The following is a 20,208-nucleotide window of genomic DNA, read 5'->3' as shown; positions in this document are numbered from 1 at the left end:
GTCTGGGTTTTACCCTTGGTCCAACATCTGTCAAGAGGGGTAAGATCAACACAATACAAAAAGTCCACAAAAGTCCCATCTTGTAACCCAGCCACTAGGGCAAGGCAGTTCCAAGAGAAAGGAGGTGGCAGGGAGAAGCTGCTGTGTGGGGACACAGCGTGTCAGGGATCCAGCATGCCACAGCACGCGACATGGACCCAAGCCCAACTCCACTGAAATCCAGGGAGGGAACGCTGAGGAGGGTGAGCATGTCGTCCAGAAACACACAAGGTTAGGAAATGAGAGAGCAACTCTTCTACAGTATCTCATGCAATCTTACAGAACAATGTGACAGACTCTGTTTTGCAGAGGACAGTATTGAAGCTCAGAGAGGTTAAGTAGCTGGCCCAAAGCCACCTGGCTAGTAAATGGTAGAGCAAAATTCAAACTCATATTGACTCTAAAACCCTACTCAGGCTCCATCTATTCCAACATGTTGACTCCCATATGAATTCTGCCCAGAGATAAGTCTCCTGGGATTAGAGACAAGCATTTGCCCAGAAAGCTGGCTACTGTTTTCTGTGCCTGAGACTTCTCAGGGACCTCGGTTTGCCAAGCCCTGATGCAGCCAGCCCTGTGAGAGCTCTGGCCACAGCACAAAGGCCCCAGCATCCCCAAGTCCGAGGGGCCCAGCAGGTACCTGACCAGCTGCTCCCTCTCTAGCATGCAGGCCACCCCCGCCCCAGGGGAACATGTCAGCCCTGAGCTACTCAGAGGCCATGTACTGTTCGAGTGCTACCGATGCCATTTTCCTGTTTGCGTTTTCTTTTTGTTTTTGTTTTGTTTTTACAGTTCGTTGCTCATCCTAACTGTCAACAGCAATTGCTTACCATGTGGTATGAAAATCTCTCAGGCTTACGTCAACAGTCTATCGCTGTGAAATTCCTGGCTGTCTTTGGAGTCTCCCTAGGCCTCCCTTTTCTCGCCATAGCCTATTGGATTGCTCCGTGCAGCAAGGTACAGACTGCTTAAGGTGCATGTCTTTGCGGTTATTTCTTCTCTCTACTTAGCATAACGTGAAGTCCATTTTGTCCAAATATGCAGCTCATCATTTCCCACATTTGAAGAAAATAGCCCTGAGATACCTAACGAAAGTAGAAAACCACTTAAGAGGGAAAATGTTAAGGTTTGCTTTTTAAAATCATTTTCTTAAAAGCCAGAAGAGTGATAACATGGAAACTTTTATATACATGAGGCATAATCTGATTAATAACAGAATAGAGGGGGAATAAAGGCACTTTTCCTTTTCTAATTATGCAGTGTCCTAAACACACCCTAAAAACCCACAGTAATAATAATTATAATAATGATGACAGGAATTAGTTCCATGGGGAATTTGATAAGCTAATGCAGTCAATAGTGTCATCAATGAATGGATCCTCTTGTCGGATCCACCAAGAGAAAACTTACACCAGGACGATGGGCCAGAGACTTCAGGTCTGCTAATGAGGCTGTCTAGCCAGGCTGACAATGAACTGACTGCCTTCAAGTAGGAGGGCTATCAGAGCATGGACAGCCAGTGCTTACTGAGTACTTTCTCTTTGCTAAGCCCCATTCATGGAACACCTCATTTCACACTCTCAATTAGGATGCATACACTTTACAAGCAGATTCAGGAAAGAGAAATGACTAGTTGCTAAGAATCAAAGGCTTCTCATATTGGGGCACTGCAGATCCACCTCAACATCTTCCTTGTTTCCCAGCTTCCTTGTCTGGGTTCTGGCCCACATGGGCAGCTAATTAGGTCATGAGAAGAAAAACAGCCAAAGAAAAATGGAGGGGAGCTGGAAAGGCGCCATGCTGGGTTCTTTGCTTCAGAAAGGGGGCTGTCTGGTTCCTGCCTGGAACGGAAGAAGTGAGATCTGCAGGTTCCAAGCTGCCACACCTCCTGTTCCACCATCCCTACAGCCCTTCTGATTCAAAGCCACAGAAGGCACCAGTGGTCACTCCAGCTTCAGGCAAGAGCAAGTGCCTATTAAGACTAATTGTGCAGAAATTCTGAAATATGTTTCGTGGGTTACATGGTCATCAGAGGTTCCAAAGCTGCATTTACTCAGTGATTTATTACAAAAAGAACTAAGCTTAGGTAATCAACATTCAGTAGAAATATGACTACAGGGAGATTAGTTCCATGGGGAATTTGGTCAGCTAATGCAGTTAATAAAGGTGTCATCGGTGAATGGATCCTCTTGTCAGCTCCACCATGAGAAAATTCATGCCAGGAAGATGGGCTTCACATCTGCTAATGAGATGTGATAAATAAAAAGGGGGGCAATGGAGTGACTGCCTTAGAGTAGGAGGGGTATCAGAGAATGTAATCAGGACTCAGACTCCTTCTCCTGTAGAATAGTATCAAAAATAAAAGTCCTCATACTGAATATTTGTGGTGTCCAATCTTATATCTATTGAGGATTTTGTTTCTATGCCTGCACCTCTACCATGGCACAGATTTGCCATTGCCTTCTCCGATTTGCTAAACCAGTATTCCCCAAATGATACATATGGATGGGAAAACAATCTTTTCTGTCCTTTATCATGAGCTGGAAAAAGCACAGTGAATGAAAAAAGACTAGCCAGATTTAAAACTGGATCAGCGCTGGTCACTGATTTTAGGCACTTGTATTCATATTGGTATCATCTAGTCGGTACTGCAAGTTAGATCACTGCCTTCATCCAGAGACGGATGGGGACTTTGCCTTTATAAGCCCCCAACTAATTCTAGGACATCAGTCATTAAAATTATAGCCAAACACTGCCTACCCTGACTTTTGTCATTAAACTACATGTGACAGTTTGCCTCGACCGACCTGGGGAAACATTCAGAAAGGATGATCTGCCAGCTGATGACTACATTTTTTACATTTTCAGTAGATCTGAGAAGTCAATATCATGCAGATGTGATGCCAAAAAAAGGGGAGGATGGTGGAAGTGGGAGAAATCCTGGACTTTCTGTGGACCCAGTAACCCAGTAAATTCAAGGGACAGATGTCACTATAGAACACAGGGGTTCTATAGTAGTCCTCTGGAATATTTTAGAAGTAATGATTACAGCAAAGTTTGGCCCCATGGCTGGAGCTTCCTCTCCTCTGTTCAAATACTTGTCTGATCAACATTTTGTGTTCCTGAAATGTCCAACAAGACAAAGAACAAAAACAGCACTTGAGATAAACATGAGGTTGCCGTTAAGCCACTTGTGGTTTCTTTGCACTTTCTGGGCTCCAACTCTGAGCTCAGTGCAGTGGGGGGTGTGTTCATAGCTAAGTGACAAGCATTATTGCACAGCATGAGATAATTTTTTGTGGCAATGCTCATTCCAAGGAAAGATTCCTCATTAAAGAACTTGTCAAACTCACTCTGAGGCAGCCAAAGGACAGATAAAGCAGTCAAGATATTTTAGTCTTTTCTTTCACCATTTAGAAAGAAGTCTTTCCAAGTTTGGCAGAGATATTAGATTTTTGAGGATTACAGAGAAGTCGCATCTTCTGTGTAGAGAAACCAGTCCTCTCTAAAGGCCCCTGGTCCCCAAGAGGAGTGGCCCGGTGGGGAACTCTGTTAAGGTGCTGGTGTCTCTCCACCCACGGGTCGTGCCTTTATATCTGTCCAGTAATTCTATAGAAAAGCCAGTCATTCTAGCAATTCCATGTGCTAAGAGCTTTACTATACTTCCCTCAAAGAAATTAGACTTCTGATGCTTTTATAAATGTATTCATAAAATGTCACTGCTAAACCTCATCAATCTGCTAATGTCCGTCCATGTCTAGCAAATGTTGAGATTTCTGTTTCCAACTTAATGGTGCATTTACCTCCTAATAGTTGCTGTCCAAATTTAACAACTATCAGGGACCAAAATTTCTGAGCCTGCCAGAATAACCTCATCATATCTTTCCTATTGAATTCCCAAGGCTGTCCATTATATTTTTAAGTTTATGAGGGTCCCTAAAAGACAGCTGAATAAGGAGATGATATAGGTGAAGAGTGTCAACAGGAATTGAGCTTACTAACACGGAGACTAAAGAGGGTAACCAAGTCATAGACACGTACATATGGTAATAACTACAGGTCTGGAACACGGCACTGGTTTGTCAGGGTCAATAAAGAGAATAGTGATTTTTCATCGTTTCACCACTGAAGGGTCGGTGAGTTCTTGTTCACATGGATGCTCTCAGGTAAATCTCTTCCCAGAGAGCTCTTTATCCTCTAAGCAAGGATAAAGCTCTTTTGCCATGCCAAAGAGCTTGTATGACTGATTGCACTGTTTTCCATCCTTTGATTTCCCATTCTGATGCATAATTTAGGTTGTCTGTCTGTTAAAATCTGAGAGCTGAGAAAATAACCATCATCCTCAAGGGCTCAAAATACCTCTCAGCAGCAGGTAGATGGGAGAAGTCGGCATCAAGAGTGCTGAGGAACTGCACAAGTTCTAGTTATACAAGTACAAGAGGGGAAGCTGTCTACCTCTGTTACCTGTTAACCCTTGTGGTCCAGCTGTCCTTATAAATTAGTACACAGACTTGGAAAGCGAGAGCTGTAAACAACTTTAGACTCCTACCTGATGTCTTTGCACTGTGCAGTGTAACAGTTCATAACTCTTGCATGTAGAAATATTAAAATGTTAGTCATTTCCCTAAACCTCCTTTAGCCTCATCCCAACAAAATCATCTCGTTAGAAAGGAACGAGAAACTACAGCTTTTGAAGGCCCAGCCTTGACAAAGCTGCAATGTTGTCCAGAGACAAGACAGAGAGAGGACAGTGCCTCCACAGGTCTTTGTATCCTCCTCATCTGTAGCTACCAGAGAGCTGAAAATGAAGTGAAAGGCGCTTAGTTGCGTCTGACTCTTTGCGACCCCATTGACTAATACAGTCCATGGAATTCTGCAGGCCAGAATACTGGACTGACACACGATTAAATAAAAATCCTAAGGCAATGTTTAAAGCATTGCCACAGAGGGGAAATCTGTGCCAGGAAATAGAGCATTTTCTGCTCTTCTGTTCCAATAGCTGCTGCCCTCAAATCCAGACAGAGGGTCCATCACATGTCTCCCTGCTGGGAGAGGACTTACGAGTGCCAGACGGCTGACCACCTCGTCCTTAGCCAAGTCTGAGCCCTGCAAAATTCTCTCCCCATCTCTCCACCCATTTCCTACCAGGGTTTTTCTTGTTTCTGTCTCCACTAGAAAGCCAGCCACTTTGAAGGGAAGACCCAACTCTTACAGCTTGTTTTAGCTCCATCACCTGCAGTGTCCATCATCAACTTGTCCATAGATAGTTCCCCAAAGGGCTCATAACATAAATACATAAGGACGCTATAGAGGTCTCCCTTTGTGAATCCTTGCACACAAGCTTTTCAAGAGTCAGTTGATTTTTTTTTTCCCTTGGTCTTTTTTTTTAGTCAGTCGATTTTAAGTTCCCCCTTAGGAGAACTGCCTGAGGCTCTCCAGTGCCACGTACTATAGTATTTCCTATAGGTCAGCAGCTATGCTGCACTGCACATGTTAAATAATTCATTCCCAACATCCACTCTATGCAATAAGTACTATTTTATCCCCATCTTACAGGCGCCTTCACTGAGACACAAAGGGATTAAGAAACTTGCCAAAAACCACAGAGCTGTGATTTAAATCCAGGGTCTCTGCTGCAGAGACTGTCCATGTCCACACACACACACCCCAGCATTCCCAATCACCCAGTCACATTGGCAGCATTACAGCCTTCAGTGCTGGAGGTAAAGGTCTTAGCTGCTGACTACTGACCTTGGAATGAATCTGATTCAGAGCTTTATAGTTAGCAGGGCTTCTCTAGAAGGGAAGAGTCAAAATCAACATGTGATTTTCACTACTCATTCCTCTTCTTTCCGTAGAAGCCCTACCTTTATAACCCACTATTACTCAGCACCTCTTCAGCCCCCAGGACAAAGAGTAGAATCACATGGTAATGTGAAAACACGATGATCAGAGACACCATGTGCTGAGTGAACATATACTCCCCACTTCAAAGAAAGAAGATTCCTGAGCCCTGGGTTAGAGATTTTTAAAAAGAATTTTTGAGGGAGCATTCTGAGTAATCTGCCACGAATTTAGTCAAGGTCATTCAAAAATGTGAGACCCACTCCAGCCTTGTATGTTTCTTTTGGAAAACGCTTGATCCAAAGCCTGCCTCAGCTGATTCAGCTTTGCACAGCTTGGACACTAAGCCCTTGCTTATGGCCACTGGCAGCAGGCAGCGAGTGAGGGTGGCATTTGATGAGAAAGACTGGGGGTTCTGAGTGAGGAGAGATGCTGGCAACAGTCGCTGCATGCTCTCCTGCAGTCATGGCCTGCCTCGTGGGCTTGTGGCTGAGAGGTCCCCATTAACTGCTTCCACTTGTGGGCTAAGAGCCCAGTGCCACTAAACACAGAGGGGTGTCGACAAGTAAAAGCAGGTGCCCACCCTGAGGGCTGGAGAATGAAGTTCATTTGGAGCTAATTCGGGAGAACTACTCAGTTATTCTCATATTCATCTGTTTCCCAAAGTAAAAGAATTGCACCCAGAAAGTCTGGGGTAAGCCAGAGACTTAGGGCTGCAAGCTTGGGTTTCCTGATATGTTTTCAACTCATCAGGGCCAAGTAATGATGCAGCTGCCTGAGCCCACGTCTCAGACTCACCAGCTGTGCTCTTCTAGCAGAGCACACCAAGGCCTATGTCTTCTGAAGCTCTTCCACCTCTTTTTACACCTAACTCTGTTATCTGACCCAGATTTAATGACTCCACAACTAAGAGCAGCAGGTATATATTGGTTAACTTTTCTCCTTTATTTTGGTTCACCTGGTGGCCTTGTGAAAGGAGCAAATTTTCCCCAAGCATAATTTGCTTCAAAAAATTGAGACAAATAGGAAATGTCACCAAAATAAAAGAAAAAGGAAATCACTGAAATGATTTGATCTCATCTGACCTTTATAATGTTTACCTGCTAAAAAGATGCTTTCAAGACCAGAAGAAAAATAGGAAAAATGCATCAATTACTAACCTCGCTTTTCCTCCCTATGGCTTAAATCAAGGGGGACTGAGTTCAGGGTAACCTTCCACAACTCTGAAGGGCCTTATCAGGGATTTTCCTTATGGTCTGCAATAAGTACAGTAACTCTGACAGGTGCATTTTCTGCCAGAAGACAACTATTTGAGTGAGGGGACAAAGAAAACATTAAATTTCTCAAAGCAGCTCCTGTGGGGAATCCCAGGGCCAGCAAGGTTGCACCTGCGTGGCAGATCCCTGCAGTCAGGTACCTGCCTCGATGAGAAGATGGAGAGATGTCCCCATGTCCTCATCCAGGTAGTCACCGGGAGATGTTACTTAGAGCCCAGTGATTAAGGAGTAGGGAAACTTGGCTGTCAATCCTTTTAACAGCTGTGTCTGTCTCCATCTTCCCCACCTTTGTCTGGCATCTCTGGGACCCTGCTGGGACATGCAGACCTGGTATCCCTTGCCCTCTCAACCCTTCCTCTCCCCACTCTGCAGTCATTCTCCCACTTCCCTCCCCTCTCTCCACTACCCCAGCCAGGGCACAGTGACAGGAAACCATGCAGTGACTATGTAAGAATGTCTCCTGTCTACAGCAAATTATCCCAGCTTGTTGGCTGGGAAATGGGCTCCAAAATGCCAACTCAGTCAGATAAAATGCTGAAAAACTTAAAGTAGGTTTATGACATCACATTCATAAGTCAACATGAAACATGGTTAAATTCCTTTTTTTTTTTCCCCACTGAATTTATATGAGGTATTTTATTTGTCCTTATATTTAGTCTCTGCATCCTGAATTTAGTACATCTACCTATGGCTAAAAATTATCTACAGTCTGTACTTTGTAAATAACAAGGTTAAACTTCATAGAGAAATGTCATACGTAGGACGTTTGAGGGCCTCATGGTTTTCAGGTAAACCTCTCTGTCCACTTCTGAAGTTATTCTAGTGCCATCTGACAATCTGATAAGACAGGTGACTCCAAACAAGTTCTTTCCAGCACAAGTAGGGATTTCCAATGTTCAGACTTAAAATGCAGTTTTTTAAAAAAATGATTTTTTAAAAAAACTATCATTTTTAATTTCAACAGATGGGTTCTATGGCATTAGAATGTTACAGTAATAACTAGCACTGTTAAAGTGGATGATTATCACACTGAAGTATATTGAAAAACACTATCAAGCCATCTGACTTATAAATGTTATGCTGAATATAGTCATAGTTAGGGAAGTTTCACCAGGAGAAACCCTATAGTTGATCTTCTGCTGAACCAATACTCGATATGCTGGCTGACATTTCACTCTGGGACTCCTGAATAAAGCAGAACATGAACATTAATTGGTCACCGACTGTAAATGAACATTTGCCCTGGAGAAGGAACTGTGTTCCAGAAAAGGTCCTCCTCTTTGCTCTTATTAGTACACCTGGCTGAGGGGTCAGATTAGGTGAGGGTGACAGCGGTGACCTGGAAGAGACCCAAGTGAATTAATTCACAAGAGTCACCAAAGACCCCTTAGGCAGCCCTCGAGTTACATCTCAGAGACCCAAGTGGCCTTTGCCTTATCCATGGCAAGCCACGGATAAGAAGATGTGACCAACACCTGCTCCCTAACAGGCATCTTTTGGAGCACTTCGGGTTCACATGGAACTGCACAAATTAATCACGTTCTCGGCCACAAAGAAAAGCCCAGGAAGTTTTAGAGTAGTATAATAGAGGCTAGGATCTGAACATACTGCGATAAAATTAGGAGTTTTTAAAGCAAGGGGGGAAAGTTCTGTGTATCTAAAAACTAAATAACCTCTGCCTTAAAATGAAATCAAAAGGGAAATTATAAAATATTTATAATTGAGTATCAAGGAAAATGCTACAAGTCAAAATATATAGAACACGGCTAAAGCAGAACCTAGTGCAAACTGTACAGCTTTAAATAAATTTACCAGGATAGAATAAATGCTGAAAATAAATCACCTCACCTAAAATCCAAGAAAATAGACCAAAGAACAACAGAGCATATCCAAAGTAATTTTTTAAAGAAAAATTCTGAACTCTATTGAAACTGATTTTTTTTTTCTAGATTTAAAAAGCATAAAATTCTTATCCATGTGGCCGTGGGTAGCTGTGCAGCCAGACTGTAACATGATGTTACATCAGTGTGTGTCGCTCCTTTCTCTTACCACTCCCACTGAATTTTCTAAACAGGAAAAATTAAAGTCATTAGAAAATGGATTCAGTCAAGCAGCCTCTCACATAAAAACTCTAGAAAATGTCTGGGTTTGGTGAGCAGCTTCTGTCCAAAATGAAGAATTCTCTGGTTCAACTTTCAGCAAACGCCTTTTAAAGAGAGCCCTGCGCCTGCCTGAAGCTGCCAGATTAACGTGTCTTATACACATTTTGTTTCCAGCTAGGACGAACACTGAGGAGCCCTTTCATGAAATTTGTAGCCCATGCAGTTTCTTTCACCATCTTCTTGGGATTGTTGGTTGTGAACGCATCAGACCGCTTTGAAGGCGTGAAAACCCTGCCCAACGAAACCTTCACAGACTACCCAAAACAGATCTTCAGAGTGAAAACTACACAATTCTCCTGGACAGAAATGCTCATCATGAAGTGGGTCTTGGGTAAGCAAGTCACTCTGTCTTTTATTCTCTCCTCCTCTAGTTATTTTAGGCCCTTATTAAACTCTGACTTCAGAAGCTCTTCTTCTCTTGAATGCACTCTTGACAGACAAAATGGTGAGGAGATGACCAGCACAGAAGTCAAAGTCAACCTCTGTCTGTGCTGGTATAAAAGGTGCACAGACCTGCAATATAAATCCCAATTTTGAAAGGATTTGTTTGGGGGGAATTCATTCCATACTTTTTATTATATGTGTATTGAAAGTGACTATAAAGTGTCTGTGTGGGGGGGGTGGGGGGGACATGTGGTCTTACTCATTTAAATATAGTCTACTAGAAGCCTAGCAGCTCAGATGGTAAAGAATCCGCCTGCAATGCAGGAGACCTGGGTTCATTCCCTGAGTCAGGATGATCCCCTAGAGACGGGAATGGCTACCCATTCCAGTATTCTTGCCTGGAGAATTCCACGGACAGAGGAGCCTGCTGGATTACAGTCCATGGGGTCCCAAAGAGTCAGGCATGACTGAGCAACTAACACTAGTAGCCTTAGGAAAAAAGTATAAGAGTGAAAGTTTAAAAGATATTTTTTGTTACCACTGAATACTGATACATAGTAAATTACCAATAACAAAAATCTAAAAAGTTAGGGGACTAACATATTCTCATTATCTGTGCTAATGAACATAATGAAGCTGTGAAATTCCTCTTTGTGGTGATATTTTGTGCTGCCAAGGTCCGCCACTAGAATTGCCAAGGAAATTATTCCCAGGTATCTCAATGACTAGCCAAGACAGGGTATCTCCTTTTCCATAACTCACAAGAACTATTACTAGTAGAAATAAGCAAGATAAAATAAAACAGACAATGGCTAAAAGTGTACATGGTCAAATGTGTTACAGATTTTTCTAACACTGAATTGATTGGTAAAAAAAAATCAGACTTTGTAAGAAACAATGAAAAATTGCAAAAGTTACAACCAGTGATATTGTATATAACCAAAACTTGATCAATAAACTATAAGATTTACATCAAAACGATTTGAATTTGATAAGAATGTTTTGAGTAAAACTAAACCGAAAAAAGACAAAAAATTTATGCAGAATCAAGATTTGATCAATTAATTAAACTGTCCTAATGATATTCACCACCACCCACCACCCCACCCACCCCTAATGGCCTTAACAACAATTCAGTATCGGCATAGCATTCGTCATGTTTATGTTCACAAACATTGAGTCAAAACATATTCAGGGTCAAAGTGTCTGCACTACCAATCAACAAATTCACAGAAGAACGAATACTTGAAAAGACAGCCTAACACCTGCCCTGCGCTAATTACATGACTGCACAGTGCCACAGGTTCAACCTTTCTGGCCTAAGAGCACAAGAGTTGAACCACTGAAGAAGATCCCATAGACCCCCAAGCTGGGAACAACTTGGAATACGGCCTTTAAGCTGCATCTCTCAGTCATAACAAGGTAATGAGGAGAAGAATGGTTTGACCCAAAGGGCAGAAGCAGGAAAGCATGCCATGCTTCCCAGGAGCTTTTAGTCAACCGGCAAGTCTGCAACCAAAGGCTCACTTGGTGGACTTGCCGGCACTCAAGTTGCAAAGGAACAGTAAAGCCTGTTGTAGAGTGAGTTCTGTGGCCCTTCCACTGTTCAGAGTCTATCCTCATTCTCCCTAACGTAACGCCCCCACCTCCAATTTAACTAAATTAAGCACTTTAACACTAGGTACTTTGCAATGGTCTGAATGTTTGTGTCTCCCCAAATTCATATGTTAAGACCCTAATTCCAATGTGATGGTATTAGAAGTAGGGCCTCTGGGAGGTGCTTAGGTCATGAGCGTGAAGCCCTCATAAATAGGATTACTGTCCTTTAAAAGAGACCCCAGAGTGTGCTCTTACCCTCACTCTGCCACATGAGGATACAGCAAGCAATCTGCAATCTGAAACATTCTGGCACCACGATCTTGGACTTACAGCCTCCAGAACTATGAGAAGGAAATTTCTGTTCATAAGACACTCAGTCTGTGCAGCTTTGTTATAGCAACTCAAATTAAAACATCGTTTTCTTTAAAAAAAAAAAAAAACCTCATATGTTGGGTTTATGAATAAAACAAAGGATTTACAGCACCACTCACTCACTCACCTCATAACCCCACCTGGACAGCAGGTATAAGACTAACGAGTGCAAGCATATTCCCCCTTAAATGGGTATCCTATCATATGTTACAGTGATTCTCCTACTAGGTCATGATGTCGTCCTGATTCCATATTTCTCTTCCTGGGTGTCAGGGCATTATCACAATAAGAGAGAAGTATCTCTAGCTACAGAGGTCCCAGCTTCCAGCTTCTACCCATCAAAGCAAAGCTGAATTTTCAAGACTGTTACGTCATTAGTATTATGAAGGGGAAGGCTTATTTTTCATTGACCTACTTCCTGTTACATTTGAGAAAAAAGAAAGATTCTAACTACTTTTTCTTACTAGATTATATTTTTCAAACTTTTATTGTAAATAATTTTAAGAATTGGAAATATCAAGAGAAGATTATAATGAACCCTTTGGGCCAATCTCTCATCTTCAACAATTAGTAAATCAACACTAATCTTTGTTTCATCTTACTTCCCTTCTCCCAACCCTGTAAAATTTTGAGTCGAATCCTAGGTATCATAAAATTTCATTTACAAACATTTTGTGTGAATCCTAAAAGAAAATTTCTCTTTTACTTTTTTCCAATCTTTATGTGCTGCAAGTTCACTGACATTTTTTCCGAATCATCTGTGATTTTGATTTTCAACCAATGAATTTTTCATTTCAAATATTGTATTTTTCAACCCTTTAAGTTCCACTTGGTTCCCTCTTATAACTTTCATTTCCCTTTTTGTGGTATTTATATTTTACTTTAAATCCTTGAACATAATGTATGTATTTATAGTAAGAACTGTTATAAAGTCCTAATTTCATCATTTCTATTGTTTTTGGGTTACTAACTAAACTTTCTCCAGACATGGATCATTTTTTCCTATATCTTAGTGAGTTAGTAATTTCTGATTGAATGATTGACACATCACATGCAATATTGTTCAGCATCTAGATTTTATTGTCTTCAAAGAGATACTTTGTTTTATTCTAACAGGTTGTTAAATTCTTACAGATGAGTTTGGTCCTTTTCAGACTTTCACAGAGTGGACCTGGAGAAGCTTTACAATAGGATTGATTATCCTTGTACTAGAGACACACATCTGGGGTCACTACTAAATGGCCTCAGTAATCAACAAAGGCTCTCAAGTCTGGAGGGTCAGAACTCAAACATGTCTCCACTCTGGGTGAACAGTTTCTGAGCCTTAGAAATGATTCAGCTTACATCTTTCTGGCTGTTGTTTATAGTGTTTTACTCAATGCATTCGTGACTTAATATTATGGGAACATTCAAAAGGATTTTACTTATGTAATTTACTTATGTAAATTTCTGGACTAGTTTTGTGTTTGGTTTTATGTTTTTGGTTATGCATAGTACCTTTCTCTCTGGAACCCTGCCATATAACATCTAACCACTTTAACCTTCCTGAACTCCAATCTCTGTCTCTTCAATTCATTGGGACTGCTTCTATGCTTCTAGGATCCCTCTCTACACCCTGCACATTGAAATGTGCCTCCGATAAAAAAAATACAGGGCTATCATGTGACTTATCTTGCTTGTTTCTCTTCACCAAGGATCACAGTGCTGTACTATTTCCAACATCTGAAAATAGTTTCTTTTTTTCCCCAGTTTACTGCTTCACCATGACAGATAATAGAAATCGGGTTTCTTTTTCTAAAACTGAACTATAAACATAAAAGAAAATGAATAATCCATTTTCAAATACCCAGTCAGTATTCAAATGTCTTTGAGAAGATAAATTGAATAAATACCTGCCTAGCTTCCTTTCTCTCCTCCTTCAGGCCTCTGTTCACATTTTATCTTATCAGAGGAGTTGACCTGGTAAGAGGAAGCTCTCTCACCTACCCTCTTTGATGAGATGAAATATGAACAGAGACCTGAAGGAAGAGACAAAGCAGGCTCTGCAGGCATCTGGGTGAAAAGCATCCAGAAAGACAGTTCAGTATGTGTTGACGGCTTGGATTCAGCAGCAAGCGGGCGGAGTCTGAGCAACAGCAAAGAAACCAGTATGGCTGCAAAAGAATAAATAAGGGAGAGATGGCAGAGGAGAGGGCACAAGGCCAGGCAGGGCCAATCACGCAAGGCCATGGAGGCCGTGGTACAGAGCTGAGAGGACCAGAAATGGCTGGGTAGTTCTGACCACAGAAGTGACATCCCACAACTTCATTTTCTAGTGGATTGCAGGCTGCTGGGTAGAGAACAGATGACTCTGGGACAAGAGCAGAAACAGGGAAACCAGTTAGGAGGCCACTACAGTAATTCAGATGGAAAATGGCTGATTTTGAGGAGGTAGTAGAGTACGTTATATTTTGCAGGTAAAATCAATCATAGTAATTGCTACTGGATTGTCTGTGGAGTGTAAGAGAAAGAAGGTGGTCAAGGAAAATTCCAAGTGTTTTAGTTCAAAAGGCATAACAGAGATTTCCTCGAAGGCAGAAACTGCAGCCATGAAATTACAAGACTCTTGCTCCTTGGAAGAAAAGCTATGACAAATCAAGACAGCGTATTAAAAAGCAGAGACGTCACTTTCCTGACAAAGGTCTGGCAAGTCAAAGCTATGATTTTTCCAGTAGTCATGTAAGGATGTGAGAGTTGGACCATAAAGAAGGCTGAGTGTGGAAGAATTGATGATCTCAAACTATGGTGCTGCATAAGACTCTTGAGAGTCCCTAGGACCGCAAGGAGATCGAACCAGTCAATCCTAAAGGAAATCAATCCTGAATATTCATTGGAAGGACTGATGCTGAGGTTGAAGTCCCCATACTTTGGTCACCTGATGCAAAGAGTCGACTCACTGGAAAAGAACCTGATGCTGGGAAAGACTGAGGGCAAGAGGAAGAGAGTGTGACAGAGGATGAGATGGTTGGATGGGATCTCAACTCAATGGACATGAGTTTGAGCAAACTCTGGGAGACAGTGAAGGACAGGAAAGCTGGCATGCTGCAGTCCATGGGGTCGCAAAGAGACACAACTGAGTGGCTGAACAACAACAAAGGCAGGAAAGACCAGGGAAGGAGCAGTTTGAAGAGAGACATGGAAATCAAGAGTTCAGTTGAGATTATCTATTAGATCTCCAAGTGGAAATGTCAAGTAGCAAACTGGATATACATGCTGAAGTTCAGAGAGGCTGGGGTTGGAAACATTATTCGGGGGTGTCAGTCTATTAAAAGTAAATTATATGCAATACCTCAACTGTGAATGTGAACGGATGAACCGAGGACCAAGCCCTCCAGCACAGCAATATTTAAAGGATGGGGAAACAAGAAGAATCTTATCCAGCAAAGGAGACTGAAGTAAGAGTGGTGTCCGAGAAGCCAACCAAAGTCACTGTGTCAAGACCCACGGACTGATCACTTATGTCGAATGGTGCTGACAGATCAGGTGACAGGAGGCCTGAGGATGGACCACTGACTTCAGAAGCGAAGTTCCTGAGTAGTGAGAGGGGATGGGACCCAGCAGGCCAGAGGAGGGCTGGTCCTTAGCAGGAGCGCAGACCCTTCGTCTACGGGACCAGGAGGAAGGCGGCGTTGAGGGCACAGAGCAGGTAGCCTGGTAAGCGCAGTGGTAAATGCACTTACTCGGTAAGTTTTCAGTTAGCACTGTTTCCATTTTCTCAGTTTTTTCCTCCACAAATCCATTCTAGTTATTAAGCATTATATTATATACCAGGCACTGTGCCAGATACCAGGGAAGCAGCTCTAAAATAAGACGAATATTATCTCGACTCTAAATACTTCCTGGAGCTCTTTAATTATTCGACGTTGCAACTACTACTAACAACCTGTGAGAGAAACACACTGAGCGCAGAGTTCACTGTGCTGTTCGGGCAGCAAACCCTAAGGTCCACAATCTCATCTCATCTGCCTAGACTTGGCGAGGCCTGAACTGGCATCAGGCCCTTACTGAAAAAGGCCTCAAACACTACACCCGGGCACTGCCAGGAGAAACACAGAAACACGGGTCACGGTTCTCTTCCCCCAGGACTCATGAATATGGTCCTTTGGACAGACTGGCTATACAAACACCCAAAACATGACTCCCTCTCCACCAGCATTTGACAGGACTTCAGGACCCTAACAAGTTCAACTGGCTCCTGCAGAGATGGAGAGAGGGGCTGATCACGAAGAGGTGAGGGGCCTTGTCCAGTGTCCCTGCTTCTGCCCTTATCAGCCCTGTGCCCCAGCAGATGCTCAGCACAGGAGCTAGATCCACTGAAAATGTAATCAGATTGTGTTACTTTGCCTCCAAACTCTTCAATGCCATCCCAGCTCCCCCAGCGTGAGAGCCACTCTCACTGTAAAGGACTCACACCTCCACCTCTGTGCCCTCATCTTCCACCACCTCCAGCCTCCCTTGCTCTCATTTAGCCCCACTGGCCTCCTGGCTTCAAACTGTTTCTGCCTCAGAACCTTGACTTAGGCTGGTCCCTCTGCCTAAGAGTTTTCCCCACGAGCAGTGCCATGGCTTGCTTCCTCACCTCCTCAGGTCTGTGTTCTAAAGTATCCTTTTCTGAGTGAAGCCCTTTTTTAACTGACCTGTTTAAACACATAAGGTCCCCCACTCACTGCCCCCCTAGCCCCCTTCTCTTTTTCTACACGCTTTCCTCTGTTTCTCACCAGGCTCCTCTGTCCATGGGATTTTCCAAGCAAGAATACTGGAATGGGTTGCCCTTTCCTCCTCCAGGGGATCTTCCTGACCCAGGGACTGAATCTGTGTCTCTTGTGTCTCCTGCATTGGCAGGAAGATTCTTTACCACTGTGCCACCTGGAAGCCCCAATTAATATTAGCATTTCTGTAATCAAACAAATTGTCGCTCTTTTCATCTTCTGGGAGCTCTCACTCCATGTGGATATCTGGTATTCCCAATGACCTCTTTCAGAGGCCACGCAGTGTGTCCATGATCTATTGCTTCTCCAAATCTCTACTGGGCATGTGGGTTGTTCTTCTGCTGTACAATTCTATGGAACGGTCAAACCCAATCAGAAATATATTCTTCCTGAACTCCAGATGCTTTACTTGATTACCAGCAGACTTTTGAGACCCTTCTAGATTATAAATCCAGGAGATTTAAAATAAGGGCAGAGGAGGTGGAAGCCACAAGGAGATTAAGACTACATGCAAAGATAGAAGGAAAACCAGGACACAGTATCAAGGAAGACACAAGAAGAGCATGACATGGGAAGGAGAGACGAATTTGCTAGTAGACACGTATGTTCTCTAGAGCTGTAAGATGACCTGCTTTGGAAAGGACCAAATAAACCAGAGATCATAGATCCTTGGCCTGGAGACTCTCCGACATCAGTTTATACCATAGGAACATATCTTTCTTCCCTATCTCATTAGCAGTCACTCTGGGGTAGAGGAAAGAGCTGATAATCCATCGTGTGAATTAGAGACTGTGGCTATACCAATGCTCACCAGAGGACTATAACATTTGTGGTCTGCAGACAGCCATGGAGCTTGGAGGGCAGGAAGCCTCTCCACTATGCATGTCACTGCTCCATCTGGAAGAGAATTATGTCATGAAGACTCTCTAGACCCAACTCTTACAGAGACTTGGCAGTGTTTTCTTAAGCAGACACCCCAGCTGAAAGCCCAGCTGAGGGAGATGTAAGCGTCCAGCAAAGCAGGAAAACATGCTTAAAGAGAAGAGGAGGAAAGAGCCTAAGGCCGGTTAGCAAGAGACCCAGGCCTCACTGTGTCCCTTCCTCCTTGGTGGTTCTGCCTCTCTAAATTTCAGCTTTCGTGTGCATAAAATGTGAGGATCAAGTTGCTCCCTCACCCTACCCACCTCAGATTACAAACTCTCTGAGGGCAGTGCTAAATCTTAGGTGCAAAATCACACATGTAAGTTTGACCAAGAATAAAACTGCAAAAGAAAATGGGCTGTGTTTCTCACCTAAGTCATTCCTTTGATGGTTTCTTCATTTATTTAGGTAAATTCCAAACAGACTACTTCAACCAAACTGCCAAAATTTCTCCCAGTAAGTCAGACCACGTTACTGCTCTGCTTATCACCTTGAGGAGCTATCTGGCAGCTCAGGGTGACTACCTAGACACCGAGCTGCCTGGTCTCCCCCTCATGGCCTGAAGGAGGGCCTTTCAGGATCTACAATCTCCATCCCCTTATCCCTACCAACCCTTAAGCCGTACTGAGCCTCCTGCTACTAATGCTGCTAAGTCACTTCAGTCGTGCCCGACTCTGTGCAACCCCATAGACGGCAGCCCACCAGGCTTCCCCATCCCTGGGATTCTCCAGGCAAGAACACTGGAGTGGGTTGCCATTTCCTTCTCCAATGCATGAAACTGAAAAGTGAAAGTGAAGTTACTCAGTCGTGTCCAACTCTTAGCAACCCCATGGACTGCAGCCCACCAGGCTCCTCTGTCCATGGGATTTTCCAGGCAAGAGTACTGGAGTGGGGTGCCACTGCCTTCTCCGAGCCTCCTGCAGTTTCCTAGAATAGTCTGTTCTCCCTCATGTCCACGGCCTTTCCACCCCTACTCCTTCCCCCAGCTAACTCCTCATGCCAGGAGTCACCTACTTCATTCAGTCAGAAATATGTTATTACAGACACTGTGTTGGGTCTCATGACTATAATACTGACTGCTCTTATCCCTGTGTGTCCACACAGTCTCCTGGACATTCTTACTACAGCATCTGTCACTTTGTAGCACTACTGTTTGTAGACACACCTGTCTCCAGCACTAGACCGTGTTTGCTGGGCAAGGGACAGCATCTTCTTGGCTGCTGTACCCCCAGAATGGTCCCTGGCACAAAGTCGGAGCTCAACACTGCCCATTAAGTGGTGAATGAGTTCCTGAACAGTGACGTAAGTCTGTGCCTAGTAGAGAGCATGCGGGGGTTGTGGGAGGTGGGGAGTGACAGTGCAGTGAAAAGAGGGTCCTGAACTCCCTGAGACTCTGGATAATTTACTTGTCATCTTTGTACACGAGTCTGTCCGTCAGTAAAGTGGAGATAATTAGAGTAGGTACCTACCAGGCTGTAAGGAAGCTTTAGAGTTGGAAAAGGGCTTAGCACAGGGCCTGGCACCTAGAGGGTACTCAACAATGATTAGCTACTAAAAGTCAGAGGAGAAGATGAGCTTTGTTAGGAAAATTTTGAATCTATTAATATCATCTTCTTGCCTGGAAAACAAATGAACCTTAAATGAGCCCGAGGCCCAGATCTGCTGCTAAGAACCTGCCGTTGAGCTGGAGTTTGGATGTTAGGGCTTGAAGGTTGAGGGCTTCTTGGCATATTCTACCACCTGTGAGTTAACAGAATGCCTAAGTCCCAACTCAATAATCAGAAGGTAACCCAGAAGAACAGACAAGCCTCCCAGGAGGTGGTCTGGGGGTCCGGGAACAGTGTAGAGAAACCTGATGTAGAGGCAGGGGCTATGGCCATTTACGGAGTTCACACAGTTAAGTCTCACAGGAATCTGAAGGGGGAATCCCTTCTGAAAAGCATCTGAGGCAGGGATCCGGGTGAACAGTCTTTAGAACTGTCAAGCCCCATATCAGCAGCCTGCAGGCCTTACTTAGAACCTGCCTGAATGAAAAGCTACTCATTTCCCTCAAGGCTTCCCAGCAGGTCCCAATCTGTTCCCCTGCCAGTCATCCCCGTTAATTACCAGTGACCTTGCTCTCTGGGCTCCAGACATCCCTGAGTGAAGGGGTTGCCTGAAGGAGGCTCCAGTGCCCAATATCCTTACCCTCTAAGCCCCTGGGCTGTATACACTCATCGGACTGACATGCTAGGGGCAGGAGTCCAGGGGGCTCAGCTTGGATATAAAATGCTGAACTACTCTCAGCACCTTGGAAGCAGGAAACCTAATTTCACTCACTAAAGTACTTAATTTCACACATTTCTTTTTTCGTTAAGCATTCCTGTTGCTCAAACCCTTGGGCCCATGCTACTTTTACTCATGGCCTTGGAATAATTTAAATTAGTCTGGGTAAGTTAATATGCAAATCTGGGAAGACTGACGTGGGCGCTGGACCATGGAGGAAATGATTTGCAATCCCCAATGAGGTGCCTCTATGTTGGTCATAAAAGTCAGTTTACTGTAAATAATTTGCATTTCAGATTTGCAGAACTTTTAGTGCTGGAAATTACATCAAAATTTCAAGAAAATCAAGGAACTTATCCAAGGTTACACACCTAATAAGTGACCAAGGTAGAACTGAACCAAGGGCTTCCTGAATTAAGGTAATTGATAGCCTGTAATTTTCCTAGTGCTCAGCTAAAAGCAGTCCACCAAGACATTAGGAATTTTAATTATCAGGGGGAGGGGGCAGGCGCATAGAGGAAAGAAACAAACATTTTTTCCAGCTGTAATGGTTTTTCCTGTAACATACTTTAAATACCTATTTGAACAGGCACAGAT

The 20,208-nt window shown here is 43.4% G+C and overlaps 1 protein-coding gene across 1 annotated transcript in view; it reads left to right on the top strand.

The window, feature by feature from the left end:
- Positions 1-20,208, top strand: part of TRPC7 (transient receptor potential cation channel subfamily C member 7) — a 150,576-nt gene that overhangs the window by 83,487 nt on the left and 46,881 nt on the right. The window contains exons 4-5 of the mRNA NM_001192795.2: positions 832-996; positions 9,437-9,653. Coding sequence (NP_001179724.2) covers positions 832-996; positions 9,437-9,653 — 382 coding nt within the window. The remainder of the gene's footprint in view (positions 1-831; positions 997-9,436; positions 9,654-20,208) is intronic.

This window comes from Bos taurus, chromosome 7 (genome assembly GCF_002263795.3).
Source record: "Bos taurus isolate L1 Dominette 01449 registration number 42190680 breed Hereford chromosome 7, ARS-UCD2.0, whole genome shotgun sequence".
Taxonomy (NCBI): domain Eukaryota; kingdom Metazoa; phylum Chordata; class Mammalia; order Artiodactyla; family Bovidae; genus Bos; species Bos taurus.
This window is presented reverse-complemented; position numbering and strand designations above follow the sequence as displayed.